Below are 19,697 nucleotides of genomic sequence, written 5' to 3'. Positions count from 1 at the left end.
CTCCTCTCTCCTCTCTCTCCTCTCTCTCCTCTCTCTCCTCTCTCTCCTCTCTCTCTTTCTTTCTAGATTTATTTATTTATTTACTATGTAAGTATGCTGTAGCTATCTTCAGACACTCCAGAAGAGGGTGTCAGGTCTTGTTATAGATGGTTGTGAGCCACCATGTGGTTGCTGGGATTTGAACTCAGGACCTTCGGAAGAGCAGTCAGTGCTCTTACCCACTGAGCCATCTCGCCAGCCCTTAGATACTTTTCTTTTCACTTTTAAAACACCTTTTATTTTATTTTATTTTATTTTATTTTATTTTATGTGTATACATGTTTTGCCTGCATCCATATCTGTGTACTATGTGCATGCAGAACCCACAGAGACCAGAAGAGAGTGTCCCTTGGATTGGAATTACAAATGGTTGTAAGCTATGATGTGGCTTCTGGAAATTGAAGTAGGGTCCTCTGTAAGAGTAGCCAGAGCTCTTAACTACTGAGCCATCTCTCCATCGTTTCTCCTTCTTTAAGGACAGGGCCTCACTAGGCCCTGGCCTAGATCCATCTATCTCTGCCTCCCAGCATGCTGGGATTAAAGTCCTTTACCACCATACCTGTTATACTTCATTCTTTTATATGTAGATATTTTATGTTCTCAAAAACCGTGTATGCTGAAGAAAGCCTTCTCTTTGAATATCTTACATTATTAGGCAGTTACTTGTGTGCACAATAAAATTTAGTTCAAGCTGAATTGTACATTGCTTAAATTCACTCCTAAACATCTGTGAGTTTGTGAGCATAGATAGAAGGGAGGTTTAGTAGTGTAAAAGCAGTCTGGAGTAAGGGCAGGAGTGTTAAGTACTTGGGATTTGTTATTGGTATCGTAGGTTACTGCTTTGCAGGAAGCTAGACTAAAAACCAGTTAAGGAGATTGAGAGATGGCCCTGCCCCTTGGACGCCACTTTTAAGAGACAAAGCATCCTCCGAGAAATCTAGCCTGGCCTCTCTGTCTCTGACTGCCCTGCAGGTATAGCAGCAATATGCTAGACTTCTCTACTTCTACAGCTTAGCTTCTTTTTTGTTCTTTTTCAAGACAGGGCTTCTCTAGTCTGTAACTATCCTGGAACCAACCTGTCCTTGAACTCAGAAAGATTTGTTTGCCTCTGCCTCCCTAGTGCAGGAGTTAATGCAGTGTGTGCCGTCACTGCCTGGTGAATTTTAGTGGGCTTCTTATCTAAGTGTCTCCAAGTCACTAGTCTTCAGCAGTGAAGACTATGTATTATTTTAGATCACCTACCCCTTAGGAAAACTTACAAAAATAAGGAATTAGCTTTGAGAGTCTCTACCTTCCTTCTTGTCTCCTCAGTTGGTATCTAGGATGGAATGGCACTCTTGTGGCAAAAAGGAATTATTAAATGACCTGTTTATTAGAGATGCATTTAAACTGTGAACTCAGCTGTCTCATATCTGATCCAGCAGAGGATGGTAGGTCTGAGTGTTCTACTCCTATGGTTCACAAGTTAGGTTCTTTGTAAATGGCCGTACTTCTCAGATTTGTGGACTTTCTGCCTTCCTCAGTAATGGCCTCTCAGTAAATGGGAATCTTTTAAACAGGGATTGATTTTTGGATGCGTTTTATTCCATTCACCATCTACTTCTGCAGTAGTCATAATTACTTGTCTTTGTTTGAAGCATGCAGCCAGCAAAGACCATAGAGAAGTTCAAGACCATAAGGAACCAAAAGAGGATATCAGCAGAAACATTTCTGAATGTGGACGACAGCAGCTTTTACCAACCTTCCCAGCCCTCCACCAGTCGCTACCTCAGAATCAGTGCTACATGGCCACCACAAAGTCCCAGACAGGTAAATCGGGTCAACCATCGCCACCCACTCCTGCTGCCCATGTGTGTGTCTTGTTGCTCTCCAGGCAGTCAGCGCTGGCTATTTTTGGAGATAAGGTGGTAGCCTTGCATGTCTAAGAAGCCCTCTGCCCTTAAGACTTTATGACACTGATTTTGTTCTCCTGACTTGCTTTCAATCTCAAGATGTACATTATGTTTCTTACTGAGGTCTTACGAGATACGAGTGGAAGACAGTGAATCTCAGTGAGGTGCTGGTGGAGGTACTAAGGTGCTAGACCCAGGTACAGATAGCTGTCCTTGGGCTCTAGAGTTCATTACTAACTGTTTAATTGAACTTCGATCATTCTGGGCTTACTACAGGTTTTTTTTTTCAATGGGAGAAGCGGACTAGTGCTTGCTCATTATTGGGACGGTCAGGCTTTCCTTATATTTATTTTTATTTTATTTCATGTCTGATTTATTATTGGTATTGTTTTATTTTATATTTTCCAGACAGAGTTTTTCTTTGTAGCCCTAAGTGTCCTGGCATTAGCTCTGTAGACCAGGTAGACTTCCAACTCAGAGATCTGCCTTCCTCTGCCTCTCAAGTGCTAGAATTAAAGGCATGTGCCATCATGTTCAGCTTCTTTATTCATTTTTTTTAAAATTATGTTTCTGTTTCTGTGTGGATATGTATACCTGAGTAAGGGTGCCCAAGGAGGCCAAAAGAGGGGATTGGATCCTCTGGAACTGGAATTATAGGCAGTTTTGAGTTCTCTGACCTGGATGCTGGGAATCAAACTTAAATCCTCTACAAGAACTATACATGCGATTACTTGATGTCCCATCTTTCCCGTCCAATAGTGAGAGGATTTTATTTGAGGTAAGATAGCACAGGAGGCCCCACAGGATACCTCTCAGGCCCCTTCTATGTCTCTGTGACAGATGCCTCAGATTCAGTCAGGCTCTTTTTCACTAGTCTATATGGCATATGTGCATACTGTGCTCTTCTGAGGAGATGAGTTACGCTTTCTATCATGAACCAGTGGAAGATTTTAAGTTGGAAGTGTTATTGATCTGGAAGGTTTATTTTAGAAAGGTTTAACTGGCTACTACTGGTCTTTTTCTTTGCGTGTGTGTGTGTGTGTGTGTGTGTGTGTGTGTGTGTGTGTGCGCGTGCGTGTGTATGTATATGTATATTTTCCCTCCTTCCACTGTATATGAGTGTTTTGCTTGCCTGTGTGTCTCTGCACCACCACATGCATGCCTGATGCCCATGGAGGCCAGAAGAGGGTGTTGGGTCCCTTGGAACTGGAGTTATGGGTGGTTTTAGCTGCTGTTGCTGTTGATGATCAAATGTGGATCCTCTGCAACAACAAGTACTCCCAACCCACAGTCATCCTTCCCGCTTCCCCCCATCCCCCAAACCTTAGTCATCCTTCCCGCTTCTCCCCCCAACCCTCAGTCATCCTTCCCGCCTCTCCTTCCCAGCCCCTTCCCCCCCCCCCCCTTTAAACTTTAAAGTATTTTTATCTTTCCTTTCTTCTGGTCTTTTTTCTTTACGTTTTCTCTTCTCCCTTCTCTTTTCAGCCCCCTCTCTGTCCTTTCATGTTCTCTTTCCCACTCACTACTCAGACTGGCCTTGAACTCTCCTTACGGCCTTAGCTTTCTCAGTATTGAGATAACAGGATTGTGCCTCCGTTAACAACTAATACCTTTCATTTTAAAGCAGTTTCATATTTTCAGCAAAGTTGTGGACACTGCAAAGGATTCTAGTATGTCCTCTATTCCTTTTATTGAAAAGCACAGTTAATTAGGCCAACCTTTTCTAGTGTGTATTTTGTTTTATTTTGAACCACCAATGTAAGCGCTAGTTACAGACTTGTACTTCAATCTGTTTAATTGTTTTCCCTAGAGGCAATGGTATAATGTTCCTAAAACTAAGGATATTCTTTGAGTAAGTATTGTGTTGTAATCAAAATCAGAAATTAATTTTACTATAATATTATCATCTAATCTTAGTATACTGCCCAACGTTGCTAGTTTCCTATTGATACAAATTAAACAAATCTCACCCTGGGCCCTAAACCACCTGCTTGTTATGTTCTGCTACTTTCCCAGCATTTGTAGTCCCTAGTTGTGAGTTTGGGAAACACAATCTAGGTGTTTTGTGGAACCTGTCTAATGTGCTTTGCCTAGTTAGAGTTCTCCAGATCTGTTTGGGTCATAGACTAAATTATAGGCATGATTTGGTGACTTTTTAATTTATTATGGCCAAATATTAAAAAGCTGCTATTCCCTTAAATTGTCCTCAGAAGCAATGGTCCTTCAAGATCAGGGCATTTGGTAGATTTCTATCTCCATTTCTCTTTGTCTTCTAGTTAAGCTACCTTTCCAACAGAGGAGGTAGTTCATTTTCCCATCCAGCTATCCTGTGTGTGTGTGTGTGTGTGTGTGTGTGTGTGTGTGTTACATGTATGGGGGCTAGAGATTGACACTAAGTTTCTTTTTCAGTTGTCCTCTACCTTTTAAAAATATTTTATTTATATATGTATAAGTATTTTGCCTATATGTATGTCTGTATCATGAGCAAACGATGTCCAAGAAGGCCAGAAGAGGGCATCGAACAGATCTTAAGGCACTGATGGTTGTGAGCTGACTTGTTTCTGGGAACAACAACCAAAAAAATGGGTCCTCTGCAAGAATAAGAAGTACTTGTGAACACTGAGATATCTCTCCATTCCCTTCAACCTTAGTTAAACTTGGAGCCTACTGATTCAGTTAGGTTGAATATCAAGTCTCCTTGGAAGTCATGCCTTTAGTGATGTGAAGACCTCAGTGGGTCCCATAAAGACTCATTACCTCTTAGTAACACCATTTAACCTTTAACCCATGACTTTTTGGAGTTTTTTGAGATCTTTTAGATGTAAACTGGAAGCTAAGTATTTGGTGGGGCAAAACCTTTAATCCCAGCATTCTTAAGAAGCTGAGCCAAGAAGACTGCAAGGTCAAGATCCATCTGAGACCTTGACTCAGAAACAAGCCAACCAAAATAAATAAGCCATAGCAATTTATAAACTCTCTTATGAATCTCTAGGCTTTATTCTATTACTATCATTATTTCATTATGTGAATCTCCCTAGGTTTGGCTGTCAAGGGCACTCACTGCTCAGCTGCCTATCTCCAGTCTATGCATATAGCCCATTATTTTCTAAAGATCTTATGGTTGGACTGGATGTCCAAGGTTCATCTCCTTTCCATTTGCTGGCCCATATTGATTGCTTCTACGGAGCTTACAGTCTTAATTGGAGCATAGCAGTTAGCAAGCAGCATCAGTTTATATCTTACTTCACACTCCCAGTTTCTGGCTGTCTATGTTATTTGTTTTGAACGATTAAACCTTACACTTTGGGGCTGGAGAGATGGCTCAGTGGTTAAGAGCACTGACTGCTCTTCCAAAGGTCCTGAGTTCAATTCCCAGCACCTGCATGGTAGCTCACAACCATCTGTAAAGGGATCTGATGCCTTCTTCTGCTGTGTGTCTGAAGACAGCTATAGTGTACTCATATAAATAAAATAAATCTTTAAAAAAAAAAGACTAAACCTTACACTTTCCTGAATTGTATAGAGTTATACTTGTGTATATAAGGAATGGCAAGGAGTGTTAAAGTCAGTGTTTATGTTGTGTGCTTTCATTATTTTTCGATAGGACCTTTTAAATACTAGTTGTCCCATTTATTCATCAGTCCTTCCATTTATTGTTTCTTGTCCTTTCCTTTAGGTTGTGTTCTTTCCCTGTAAGCTGGCGGTTAATTAGCATGTTAGCCTGCACCTATTGAAGCAGTAGCCTCAAAATGTAAATGTAGTATGCTTCAGCAGTTGGCTGACTTGTTTTGGTTCTCTGGTTACAGATTCTTCTCTAGCCCAAGTTGTTTTTCTGTTGCCACTTGAGGGCTTGTCCCACTTCCCAGGATGAAGAAATCAGGACGTCTGTGTCTGCATGTGTTTCTCAGAGAGAAGCAGGCCCTGCATTGCCATCTCACCTTATCGCTGTCATTGTGTCTTCCGTTGTCACTGGGATCGAAGAAGCCCAGCTTTGAGAGTGTTACAGCAGGCTTCTGGGAAAAAACAGAAGTTAAGGAGGCATATACGGCCACTATTAGTGTGGCACAAAGGGAGCTACTCCTTTGTGAAAGTGTGTCTACGGATGCAATGCTGGCACAGTTTCCACCCTGTTCTGCTTTTCATGATTGCATCCTTCTGGATGCCTCCTTGTTCACAGGGGATCAGGGCTCTCTGATTCTAGACATTAATTTTTAATAGTACTATGATGATTATCACAGAAGGCTCTGTTCTTTTTCTTCCTGTTGAACCAGTGAGTTTAGCTCAAGCAGAGATGAGCAGATTCCCCTTGGCTAAAAGTACACTTTATGCCTGAAATTGTAGACAAGGTATATTAGGTAGTTGATTTCTACCTCAGGAAGATCTAAGTCCACATTCCTGTATCTAATCCTTCAGTCAGATGTGAAAAAACCTTTACTGGCAGAGGGTGGGGACCCTGTGTATCCCCTTCAGTGCAGCACAGGCCAGACAGTGAATATGGGAAGCAAACAGAGGACAATGGCTCAGTGCATAGGCATTCAGATCATCAGCCCCACATAAAAGCTAGAGAGGTACCTGCTTATAATGCTAGCAGTTGAAGAGACAGAGTTTCTAAAACTAGCTAGATTAGCTCAATTGGTAAACTCAATTAGAGACCCTCCCTCAGTAAGTAAAGTCGAATACGATTAATTTAGGAAGGCATCTATCTAGTCTCTCCAGTTCTGCCAATAACAGAGGCTAACAGTCTCAGATATGGCTCATTTCCCTGGATGACCAGCCAGTATCACATTGGTATACTATATCGATGACATTATGCTGATTGGACTACGTGAGCAGGAGGCAGTAACCACGTTGAATTTGTTGGTACCAAGTATACTCCTCAGAGGACGGGAAATAAATCCAACCAAAATTTAAGGGCATTCTACCTCTGAAAATTTGGGAGTCTAGTGATATGGGGCATGCAGATATATTTGTCTAAGGTGAAAGGTATTTATTTATCCTTACAACACTTGGTCCCTGCAGTTTGAAAGGTTGGCTGAAGCATTTGTCAAAAAATGGCCACTGAAAAGGAGTTGGAGATGCTTGCTATCCCTTGGCTGAGTGTTGATGAAGGGATTTTAAGGCTCAGGAAGTTGCAGTGCTAGAGTGGGTATACTGTGTAAACGATATCCTCCACAATGGGAAGGCCCAGAAGACAAGCCCTTCATGAATCCTGTAAGGTGCACAGTATTGAGAGGAGCACCAGCACTTGAAGAGCTTTATTGTCCTTTTTCTTGTGCCAGACTGGAGGGCTGGAGATGGCGGCTGCTCAGTTGAATGTATTAAATGCTGTAGGTTGACTTGGGCCCAGGGTAGCAGGGGCCAGATGGCTGCAGTGAGTCATGAAAGGCAAGCTGATTGTAGATGTCATAATGGGCAGCAGAGACAAAACAATGTCTGACCGTGAGTAATGGCGGACCCGAAATGGTCAGGACAGGCAAAGTGAACTCAGCAATGGCATCACTCATCTGGACCTTTGGTACTGTAATCAGTCATGGTGTTTCCAGGCCCGAAATAGATAAGAAGCCTACTGAAGTTTTGTTTGATCTGTATAAGTGAAAAAATTCTCAAATAAAAGAAAGGCCACAATGGATGATGGCAAAAGTGATCCAATTTCCAGACTTGAGGCAGTTTGCCGACCCAGAATCCCTTAAATGTAGGGATGCCCAGATTTCCCTGAGGAAGGACCTTGATAAAGTAACGAAAAATTTCACTGTTAGCCTTTCCCCAGTCCTTGCCCAGAGAGACCTATGTATGGCCTTTTCACGGGTAACTGCATACTGGGGAGAAAGGAAACGATCAGACTCTCCAGAGTCTACTTGATACTGGTTGTGAATTGACACTGGTTCCGGGAGATCCCAAGAAACATTGTGTCCTCCAGTTAAAATGGGGGCTTATGGAGGCCTGGTGATTAATGGAGTTCTTGCTGAAGTCTGACTCACAGTAGGTCTAGTGGGTCCCTGAGTTCATCTTGTGGTTATTTCCCCAGCCCCAGAATGTATCACTGGGATAGATAGACTTAGAAGTTGGCAGAATCCTCACATTGGTTCCCTGACCTGTGGAGTGAGGGCTGTTATAGTTGGAAAGGCTAGATGCAAATCTTTAGCCTTCCTTTGCTAGGGAAAAGAGTGAATCAAAAACATTATTGCATCCCTGGGAGAATTGCAGAAATTAGTGCAAATTGTCCCATTGAAAAACAGTTCTTGGCCTGCTATTGGGCTTTTGTGAAAATTGAACATTTGACAACTGGCCAAGTTACCATGTGACCTGAGCTACCATCATGGGCTGGTTGTTATCTGATGCTAAGTCATAAAGTAGGACATGCACAGCAGCAATCTGTTATCAAGTGGAAGTGACTAAACCTGACCAGGTTCTGAAGGCACAAACAAGTTACATGAAGTTGCTCAAAAACCTATGGTTTCTACTCCCATTATAATACTGTCTGCTGCCAGATGGGCATTTATAGCCGCATGGTGTATTATGATCTATTGACTGAGGAAAAGAAGACTAGGGCCTGCCAACCTGTGGTTCTTCATACTGTTCAGGCACCACCCAAAACTGCACAGCTGCAGCATTACAACCCCTTTCTGGGACAAGGCTAAAAGACACTGGTGAAGGGGAATCTTCACAGTGGGCAGAACTTCAGGTGGTACACATGGTTATATATTTTGTTTGGAAGTAGAAATGCCTAGATGTGTAATTGTTCACTAGTACATGGCGCTGTAGTTAATAGATTGGCTGGATGGTTAGGGTCTTGGGAAGACCATGGTTAGAAAATTGAGAAAGACATCTGGCAAAGAAATATGTGACTAGATCTCTCCATATGGGCAGAGTATGTGAAGATATTTGTGTCTCTAGTTATAAGTGTCCCATGTAAATGCTTATCAGATGGTGACTTCAGCTGAGGAGGGGGTCAGTAATCAAGTAGATAGGATGACCATTCTGTGGACAGTCAGACTCTTTCCCCAGCCATTCCTGTCATTGTCCAGTGGGCCCATGGGCAATGAACAAAGTAGTCATGATGGCACAGGTGGGGGTTATGCATGGGCTTGACAACATGGACTTGCTCTCACTAGGACCTACCTGGCTATGAGTGCCAGATATGGCACTGTTTCCTAGGTGACCAACAAGCAACCTGGTAACAAGTTGACTATATTCAACCTCTTCTGTTCAAATGACAGTGTTTTGTTCTTGCTGGAGTAGATGCTTATTCTACTTATGTATTTGCCTTTCTTGCATGTAATGTTTCTGCCAAAACGACCATCGGTGAACTTACAGAATGCCTTATCCACCATATGTTATTTGATACAGTACTTCTTTTGACCTAGAAACTCATTTCACAGCCAGAGAAGTGTGGCAGTGGGCCCATGATTATGGAATCCACTGGTATTACCATGTTCTCTACCATCCAGAAACAGCTGGCCTGCTAGAAAGTTGGAATGGCCCTTTGAAAACAGTTATAGCGCTAATTAGGCACAACCTGAAGGGATGGGGTAGTGATCACCAGTAAGTGGTATATGTTTTATATCAGCATCCAACATATGACCGCGTTCAACATATGACATAACATAACCAGGACCTTTAGGGTCTAAGAATCAAGGGAATAGTTCCACTCACTATCTCTCCTAGTGACTCCTTAGGAAATGTTTTGCTTCTTGTTCCAAGTACCTTAAGTTATGCTGGCCCTGAAGTGTCTAGAAGGAGAAGTGTTCTTGCCTCATAACAAACATTTCATTGAACTGGAAGCTCAGACTTCCTCCTGTCTAGTTTGGGCTTCTGATGCCCTTAAGGGAACAGACCAAGAAAGGAACAGCAGTATTAGGAATGGTGACTGATCAGATTAGTAGGGGGAAATTGGATTGCTTCTCCACAGTGGAGGTAAGAAAGATTAGGTTTGGAGTGCAGGAGATCCTTTAAAGCTAGCCATATCCCGTGATTAAAGTGAATGGTAAATTCAGCAACCTAATTCAAGCAGGATAATTAAGTGTACAGACTCTTTAGGAATGAAAGTGTAGGTCATTCATTCCTCTAGGGAAAGAGCCAAGACCTGTTGTGCTTGCTAAGATTGGAGGAAATACAGAATGGGTTTTAGGGCAAGGTGGGTTTTACCAAGCTAAGGCCTATGACCAGTTTGCAGAATAAGGTGTATAAGAATGTATTTGTACAGATAATTGTTTTCTTCGATTTCTTAATAATGTAAAATAAATTAGAATACCAGTGGTTATCATATTTTAAGTTTGAGATACTAAAATAATATTCCTCAAGGAACATTGCTACCTATCCTAAATGTATAATTGCAGTTGTACACAAGGGGTGATTATATCATGGTAGGCATAATTACGACCTGGTTATCGTTTTCTCTTGGAAACTAAGCATGACATAAGGAGATATGATTCTGTGTTATACTGACAAGATGTCTGGCCTTGTCAGTGCTATTCTTGGTTGTCAACTTGGCTACATGCAGAATTAACTAAAATGTAAATGGCTGAGCACATAAACTCTTTTGAAGTGGGTAGATCCACATCTAATCTGGATCTTTAAAGTAGCAAGTTACAGTTTTCGTCCAGATCTTTTTAGGTGGGAAAAAATCCACCTTTAATCTGGGCCACACCTGCTAGCAGCCTATATAAGGGCATGGAGGAAGGAAGCTTGCTTGCTTTCTTTGCCTGCTTGCTCTTGATCTCACTGTAAGTCCCATTTCTTCACTGTCTTCTTTGGGCTTCTGGCATGTACTGAAGACCAGCTGAGATGTCCAGTCTTGTGGACTAAAAACATACTGGATTTTGGGACCTTCTGTTGTGTTAGAGTAGCTGGATCACATCATGTCAGCTATTCTAATAAGTCCCATATATATTCTATCAATTCTGTTCCCTTAGAGAGCCCTGATTAATACAATACCAAAACACAAGCAACCCAAATTTAAACAGTTAAATAATGATAGATTGAACTTTGAGAATTAACAAGTTCTCTATGTCAGAATATACTCTGAAGAAAAGTCCAGTCCATAGAATGGGCCAAAATTATTTGAAAACTTTTATCTTCTGACATGAAATTGGTCTCTGTATTACACATGAAGAAGTCTTGTAATTCAATAGCAGTGAAACAGTCACCCTGTCTGTCTGCACCATGTGATTGCAGTACCTATGGAGCTTGGGAGAGGGTGTCAGATCCCCTGAGACTGGAATTACATATGTCTGAGCCACCAGTTACGTGGAGTCTTACCTGGACCCTTTCTTTGCAAGGACAGCAGATTTTCTTAACTGCTAGGCCATATCTCATGCCCTATAAAAGAATAGTCAGTGCTCTTAGTCTCTGAGCCCTCTCTAGCCTCAAAGGAACTATGGGGGAAAAAGATCTATTTTTACTTTTTAAAATTACTCTTTTAATTTTTTTTTTTGTTTATTTTATTTATGTGTGATTGCTCAGCAGCATGTACACCTGCATGGCAGAAGAGTCCATCAGATCCCATGTGGATGAACCACCATGTGGGTGCTGGGAATTGAACTCAGGACCTTTGGAAGAGCAGCCAGTGCTCAATAAATGCTCTCCAGCCCCTATTTTTAATGTTTATTCATCTTTGTATATATGTATTTTAATGTCATGTGTGGGTCCACAGAAGCCAGAAGAGGGCTTTGAACTAGAATTACAGGTGTTTGTGAGCTGTCAGATATGGGTTCTGGGAATTTAACTTATGTTCTCTAGAAGAATAGAAAGTGCTCTTAACTGCTGACCAACCCTTCTGCTCCTGTGAATCTAGGGTGTGAATAGACATTCATTTGATGATGATATGCAGACAGCCAGATGAACAAATGCTCAACAGAAATACAAATCAACCAAATAGCAATACTACCTTACACATTAAAAAACAATTAGTGATTAGGTCAGTGGAACCCTTATGTACTGTGATTAGGATGTAAATAATACATCTGTTGTGGAAAACAGTGTAGTAGCTCCTTCAGAGATTAAATATGTATGACTGTGGATCTTGTAGCTTTACTCTGATATATACTTAAAATAATTGAAATCAGGGATTCAAGCAAATAGTTGCACATCTACATTCATAGCATTGTCAGTGTAACTAAAAGGTGGCAACCACCCAGGTGTCTATCAGTGTATGATGGGGGAACAAATGTGCATACGGCAGAATAGTGCTCATTTTAAAATGGGAAGAAATGTTGCAGTATGGTTCAGGATGGGTGAACTTTTAGGATAGTAAGTGGAACAAGCCAAGGACAAATCCATGATTCCATTCATATAGGGTCTCTATAGTAGTTGAAGTCATGAAGACAGTACAGTACTAGATGTTATTGGCTAAGGAATTGGAGATTGTGGAGTTGGTGTTTAATGGCAACAGAGCTGAGTTTCACAAGACGTAAAGAGCTGTGGAGATGAATGTGAGGATGGTTGTTAAAACTCAGGAACATGTTTAGTATCAGTGAACTGTCCAGTGATGAGTAAGAGTCTGTGTTGGCTTGAGTTAGAATCCTTATGGATTTGAATCCTCGTGTCCTCAGGCTGTTTAAGAATGGTTATGAGGTGTGGCATTTATGGAGAGGTAATGTCATTGAGGGTGGCCTTTGAGGTTTCGAAAGCTCACACCAGGCCCAGTGTCTGTTTGTCTGTCTTTGTCTCTTTCATTAGTAAGGCCCCAATTAAATCCTTTCTTGTGGCGCACACCTTTAATCCCAGCACTCGGGAGGCAGAGGCAGGTGGATTTCTGAGTCTGAGGCCAGCCTGGTCTACAAAGTGAGTTCCAGGACAGCCAGGGCTATACAGAGAAACCCTGTCTCGAAAAAAACCACCACCACCACCAACAAAAAACCCCAAAACCAAATAAGTTGCCTAGGTCATGCTATCTCTGTTACAGTAATACTAAGTTTAACTAAGACATGTTTTATGCGATGCATTTCTTGAACCCAATCCCTAAAAAGAGAACTAATTCCAACCGTAAGTGGACATTATGGATTATTCCTATGCTGTAGTGGAACTTTCAGGGAGAAACTCCCCTGTACCATGTGGCCGGTCATTTTTGGAATTTTCAGATGGGAAGTTCTGTAAATGCACTTGGCTGTTTGGGCTCTGTGTGGGCTGGTGGGGGCCAAGCAAGGGAAAGGTGGGGTTAACTCAGTACTTTGTGGCTTGTTTCCAGGAATAAGGCCAGCTCTGGCATAAATCTCTTGAAGACTGTAACAGTGGCTTTTGTGGTCTTAGGGAGAGTTTTCTTGTGCACCTAGCTTCTCTTCCCCTCACTTCTTGTTAGCCCTGTCTACTTTCTGGAACCTGGAACAGCTTGCTTGCCTGCCTGCCTGCCTGCCTTCCTCCTCTTTCTCCTTTTCCTCTTAAAAAACCCAAAACTTTATCATCATGTATATGTGATGTGGATGTGCATGGCTTGCCACAGTGTGCATATTGAGGCTGAAGGAAAACTTTGAGGGGTTGATTTTCATCTTCACCTTTACCTGGGTTCTAGGTTTAAACACAGGTCATCAGGCTTCTAGAGAAGCACTTTACTTGTTGAGGCCTGTCCCCACCCCATACCTCCACCACACTGACTGCATTTAATACCTTTCTGTTAGCCTTCCCTGCTTGTGGTGTATCTTACAGTGTCCTGGAGATGCTGGCTAGTGTCATGAGTTCCTTTACTGCCTTAGTTACTTTTCTATTGCTATGATACAATACCATGACCAAGGCAACTTATAGCAGTTAGTTTATTTTGGGCTTACAGTTCCTATTATGACAGGGAGCATGGCCACAGGCAGAAATAACACTGGAGTAGCTGAGAACTCACATCTTGATCTACAAACAAGAGAGCACATACTGAGGATGATGCTGTGGAATGGCTCAGAGGTGTCTGAAAATTTTAAGACTTGCCCCCATTGACAGATCTCCTCCAACAAGGTCACTTCTTAATACTCAAATTGCTACTAATTAGGAGCCAAATATTCAAATGTATCAGTATGTATGGGGATATCTCAGTCAAACCACCACATTGCCATTCCTGTTTGAATGTTCTTGTGTACCAGACAGCATCCCTCAAGCCCTTCCTTCCTCCCCGCCCCCCCTTCCCTCCCGCCCCAACAGAGTTTCTCTGTGTAACTCTGGCTGTCCTGGAACTCACTTTGTAGACCAGGCTGGCCTCGAACTCAGAAATCCGCCTGCCTCTGCCTCCCGAGTGCTGGGATTAAAGGCGTGTGCCACCATGCCCGGCTCCTTGAGTCCTTTCTATATTGCCCGAGTTCATAATGATTTTCCTCTCCTGCTCCTTGCCAGTCTTGATCCCAGTCATCTGACTCTGGGTCTGGATCCTCCATCTGGGTACTGTGAAGGCCTCTGTTGGCACATGGCAGCAGCATTCACCCTTCCCCTCTTTATTTTCCTTCAGCCACCTATTTATAAATGCCTAGGTGGTTAATAGATCCTATCACAGTGCCCTGCTCTGTTACATTGATTATCATAGGTTACTGTAATGCGTTTAAAAAAAAGAAATTTCTGAGAAGATCAGACACTACTGAGAAGTGCTTATAGTTATCTCTTGCCCATGAGAGAGATTGGCTCCCTGTAGCCTTTTCTTAATATGGAGTCGTTGGATATGGAGATGGTGCTGCAAGCATTTTCACTCATTTTAGACGGTTCATACTTGTGCATGTTCTCCGTTCTTTTTTTTTCCCTTTGTTTTAGAATCAAAACATGTACTTTTACTCAGGCTTCCAGTAGGTTACTCTATGCTACATTGGTGATCTTTGACCTTAGAATTAAACAGTTAAAAAAACAAAACCAAAAACTACAGAGAATCTCCTTATGTAAAGAGTTCATCCTTGTGCTGTTTTGTTTAAAAAGGTCTAGGGTTTCCGAGAACCCCTCTCTGTTTTCTTGTTGCCACTTCTTGTTTAAACAATACTTTAAGCCCCCAGAGCCGACTGTTGTTTTGTTTTGGTTTTTTTTTTTTTTTTTTTTTTTTTTTTTTTTTTTTTTAGAGACAGGGTTTCTCTGTATAGCCCTGGCTGTCCTGGAACTCACTCTGTAGACCAGGCTGGCCTCAAACTCAGAAATCCACCTGCCTCTGCCACCCAAGTGATGGGATTAAAGGCATGCACCACCACCGCCCAGCAGAGCCGACTGTTAAAGTAAGCTGCACAGTATTCAGGGAAAATCTTTCTGTTTAATGCTTCATTGGTTAGGAAAAGGTCCCAGAAAATGGATATACAGAGAAGCCACAGTGAGGTTTCTGTATTCTGGAAGGCTAGGTGGGTCCACTCCATAGTGAGTGGTCTTCCTTCTCAGTCTTCAGTCCTCCCTGGTGCAGGCATACTTCCTTCAGGCATAAGAAGAATGGAGGGGACTTTTCAAGGCAGACCTTCCTGTATTTAAGGCAGGTCTTAAGGCCTTGTTTCTGATGATTTCTGGTTTTCCTGGTCTTCTTTCAGCTTCCCCTTCAATTTGTCTCAAGTAAGGAATGCCCACTGTACTCTTGTGTTGGTGATGCCTATAGAAATGTGTCTTAAAAAAAAAAAAAAAAAAGAAATGTGTCTAAAGAGAGATGGTTTACTGATGATTTTTTGTAATACATTTTATAGCCTGTCTTTTACCTCTAAAAACATTTGAATGGTATTTCTTTTCCTTTTTTGTCCCCCTTTGACTTTTTTTTTTTTAGCTTGCTTGCCTTTTGTTTTAGCAGCTGCAGTATCTCGGAAGAAAAAACGAAGAATGGGAACCTATAGTTTAGTTCCCAAGAAAAAGACCAAAGTATTAAAACAGAGGACGGTGATTGAGATGTTTAAAAGCATAACCCATTCCACTGTGGGCGCCAAGGTAAGAGGGATGCAGGGATTGTTTGCCATATATTCTTGGAAGTGTATTCCTGGTTCCAAAGTTCCTGGCCAAAAGAACATTCTGTTGAGGTCATTACTAATTTAATGACCTTAATCACTATAAAAGGAACTGGAGTTCTTGAGCTCTTCTGCTATAGCATAGCCTCGTGTAGGTGGATTGCTGACACATGCTCCAGGGATCCTTCCTGCCGGCTTCTTCGGCTGGTAGTTGCCATTGCACCCCAGTACTGGCAGACCTTTCCATCTGTCAGTTCTTAGTGAGTCAGTCAAGTTTTCATGTGCTGGACAGCAGTACTCCTGAGAAGTGTGAACTGCTGTGTTCCAGGGTGAGAAAGCCTTAGATGATAGTGCCCTGCATGTAAATGGCGAGAGCTTGGAGATGGACTCAGAAGATGAAGACTCCGATGAGCTGGAGGATGATGAGGACCATGGAGCTGAGCAAGCTGCTGCATTTCCCACCGAGGACAGTAGGACTTCTAAAGAGAGCATGTCTGAGACTGACCGGGCTGCAAAGGTAGAAATCCACTTTCCCAGGTGGTGGCGCTAGTGAGCAAAACCACGAAGTCCACTGTAGCTTCTAAGATTCTGGGCATTCTTATGTGCTGCTGATTTTTTTTTTTCCTTTTTATTTAACATTTATAAAAAAATTAAGTAGCTGGGCATGGTGGCTCAGGAGGTAGAGGCAGGCAGAGCCCTGAGTTCAAGGCTAGCCTGGTCTATATAGTGAGTTTCATGCCTGCCAGAACTACATAGTAATACCCCATCTCCAAAACATGAAAAAGAAGAAAACAAATATCTGTCAGCCAGCAGAAGAATGAAGAAACAAAAGGTAGATCAAAAGCAAATGTAATTAGTGGAAAACAGAATAAGATGGCTAGAGTAAATCTCATTGAGTCAGTAGTGGTTTTGTTATGTAAACTATTTTTGAAGACTAAAGATAGAAAAAGCATTGTTGTGCATTCTGAGACAACATTCCCATAAAATCCCTAATAGTAGTCACATACAGCTGTGTGCTATAACAGTAATGGCCAGAAAAAATTGAATTGATTCCTAGGAATTCTTAACTTGACTTACTAAATTAACAAAGAAAAGCCAAAGAATGTATATACACATAGCCTCCCCGCCCCCATCGCTCCCTCCCCCTACCCCCTTCCCACTCTTTCCTCTCTGTGTAGCCCTGGCTGTCTAAGAACTAAGTCACTCTGTAGACCAGGCTGGCCTCAAACTCAGAGATATACCTGTCTCTTTCTCCCTAGTGCTGGGATTAAAAACATGCACCACGAATGTCTGGCTTCCAACTGGCATTTTCAATAATAAGTCAGACATGATGTCATGTACCTATAGTCTCAGATGCTTGGAGGATTGAAGCAATAGGATTAATGGAGCCTAAGACTTTGAGACTAGTCAGCATTGCATTCCGAGATCCCATCATATAATTAAATAGGCAATAAATGCCTCTTTCAACCGGGCAGTGGTGGCGCACTCCTTTAATTCCAGCACTTGGGAGGCCAGCCTCTACAAAGTGAGTTCCAGGACAGCCAAGGCTATACAAAGAAACCCTGTCTTGAGAAACCAAAACAAACCAAAACAAAAGGAAAAAAGAAATGCCTCCTTCTAAGTGCCAGCACTAAAATTGTGCTCAGTTTTTTGTTCTTACATGAGCAGAACTCACAGTGCATCCTTTTTGTTTATTTTCTTGTTGCTGTATGGCTTGTCTCACCCACTATGTTTAGACTGTTGTTCATTTTCATTCTTGTAGAATTCGGGTGGTCTGGGGATCTCTGAAACTGTTTAAAGAGATCTGTAAGACTGGAACTATCATCGTGTGCTCAGATGTCTGCTTCTTTTGTCCTTAGAGACATACTTGTGTTGCTGTCCTTGCATTGATGACTTAACTCTTCTTCTAATTTGAACATTCTCAACCTGAAACTACTGGAATAAATATCAGTAGGCAAATGAACAGCAGTGCTTCGTAGTTCTTCGTAATCCTTTAAGAGCGTATAGGGATCCTGAGGTGCTGTGCTTAAGTACCACCATGATACAGTGTCCCTTGATGGTGTTTTATCCCTATGTAGAGAGATGTCCATTACACTCTCTATGGCATTGTATCTAAGGCTGTTTGATGGGACAGTTCCACCAATAGCCTATGCATAAGTCATTCCCTGGTGCAAACTGGGAGCAGGTCACTGTGCCTGTTAATCCACAGACACTGCTATACTGGTGTGAAGAGGATTGCAGGCATTTATAGCTCTGCCACCCGCTTCTGCCCATCTTGCCCATTGTGCTGGTTTGCCAGTCTTGCCACTCTCCATTCAGAGAGTACATAGTGTTAGAACATTATAGTTTTAATGCACATTTTCCTGATTTCTACAAGATTGAAGATTTCTATGTTTGTTTTCCATTTGTATATTGTCTTAGTCACTGTTCTGTTGCTGTGAAGACATGCAATGATTCTGGCAACTCTTATTAAAGCAAGCATTTAATTGGGGCTTACTTATACTTTCAGAGGGGTTAGCCCACTATCATGTGGGGAGCATGGTGTCCCTGGTGCTGGAGAAGTAGCTTATCTGGATTCATATCTGGTAGAAGGGAGTCTGGGCCTAGTGTGGGCTTTTGAAATCTTAAAGCCCACCCCCGGTGACACACTTCCTCCAACAAGGCCACACCTCCTAATTCTTATAATCCTTTCAAATAGTGCTAATCTCCATTGACTAAGCATTCAAATCTATAAACCCGTGGGGGCCATTCTTATTCAAACCACCACAGATGGTCTCTTTTGTGAAGAACCTGATCAAGTATCAGCCATTTATCTAGTAGATATTAAGTTGCCTGCCTTTTCTCATTTTGTAGAAGGTCTTGGATTCTGAAATGATTCCTGTTTATGTAGTCAGCACAAGATCATCTTCTAGTGTGGGCTTGCCGAGTCCTAGTAAGATTGGATTGTCATCTAGTTGTGTGGATTAGAAGCTAAATTAGATACACTTGGGCACACTGGCTGTTTTAAGTGCCTTAACTGAAAAGCTGGAGGTGCTGTTGTTTCCTGCTGTTTTTATAAGGAGAGCAGCTTCCTCTGCCCACTGAGCACAGCTTTTAGCTGCACCACATTTGGTTCCTTACTTCTGGTTTATTCTTTGCCCACTAGTGCTCTTTTGTTGTTACTGTTTTTGTGTGTGTGTGTGTGTTTTGTTTGTTTGTTGTTGTTTTGTTTTTTGGCAAGGAGGGAGTGGTTGTGGTGAAAGGGTTTCTCTGTGGAGCCTTGGCTGTTCTGGAACTCCTTCTGTAGACCAGGCTGGTCTGGAGTTCATAGAGATCCTTCTGCCTCGGCCTCCTGTGTGCTAGGAATAGTTGTGTGCCACCACTGCCTGACAACCAACTAGTACTCTTTTCTCTCCCTTTCCCTTGGAATTTCAACTTATGTGTTTTCTTCCTTACATGTGCCATATGTGTAATTGTTAAGCAGTGTTTTAAAAGTGATCTATCCATTTCTGTATATCACCTTTTCTAATTGGTAGTTACATTGTTCAGTCACGTTTAAAATTAAACAAAACAACTGTCCAATGAATTAGAAGAAAACTTTAAATAAAACTCACAAAGTACCAGAGTCCTTCAATGAAGGTTATATTTAATGATGAAAATTGAAAGCATTTTGATCATCAGTCATAAAATGAGGGTCAGTTTGCTGCTTTTAGCTTTAACACAAGGAGAATAACATTGACTGTCTTGACTGATGCTATAAGAAAAAAGCCAGAAAGAAAATTTAATATTTAAAAGGAAAGGAGAGAACATAAAAATGCTCCTTAAAATCGTGGCAAACCCTAGAAAGTATTACAGCCATTGAGTCACACTTCCATGTGGTCATAGACATAGACATCTCCTTAAAATCCTGGCAAACCCTAGAAAG

At 41.9% G+C, this 19,697-nt stretch overlaps 1 protein-coding gene across 9 annotated transcripts in view; it reads left to right on the top strand.

The window, feature by feature from the left end:
* Ehmt1 (euchromatic histone lysine methyltransferase 1) overlaps positions 1-19,697 on the top strand; it is a 134,247-nt gene that overhangs the window by 45,756 nt on the left and 68,794 nt on the right. For 6 of the 9 annotated variants that reach the window (XM_029469706.1, XM_021185967.2, XM_029469690.1 and 3 more), the window contains exons 4-6: positions 1,677-1,848; positions 15,619-15,776; positions 16,122-16,310. In XM_029469706.1, coding sequence (XP_029325566.1) covers positions 1,677-1,848; positions 15,619-15,776; positions 16,122-16,310 — 519 coding nt within the window. The remainder of the gene's footprint in view (positions 1-1,676; positions 1,849-15,618; positions 15,777-16,121; positions 16,311-19,697) is intronic. The other 3 variants (XM_021185975.2, XM_029469711.1, XM_021185985.2) reach the window with 2 other exon arrangements.

Source organism: Mus caroli, chromosome 2 (genome assembly GCF_900094665.2).
Source record: "Mus caroli chromosome 2, CAROLI_EIJ_v1.1, whole genome shotgun sequence".
Taxonomy (NCBI): Eukaryota; Metazoa; Chordata; class Mammalia; order Rodentia; family Muridae; genus Mus; species Mus caroli.
The sequence above is the reverse complement of the archived record's forward strand: the minus strand, read 5'-3'. Positions and strand labels throughout refer to the sequence as shown.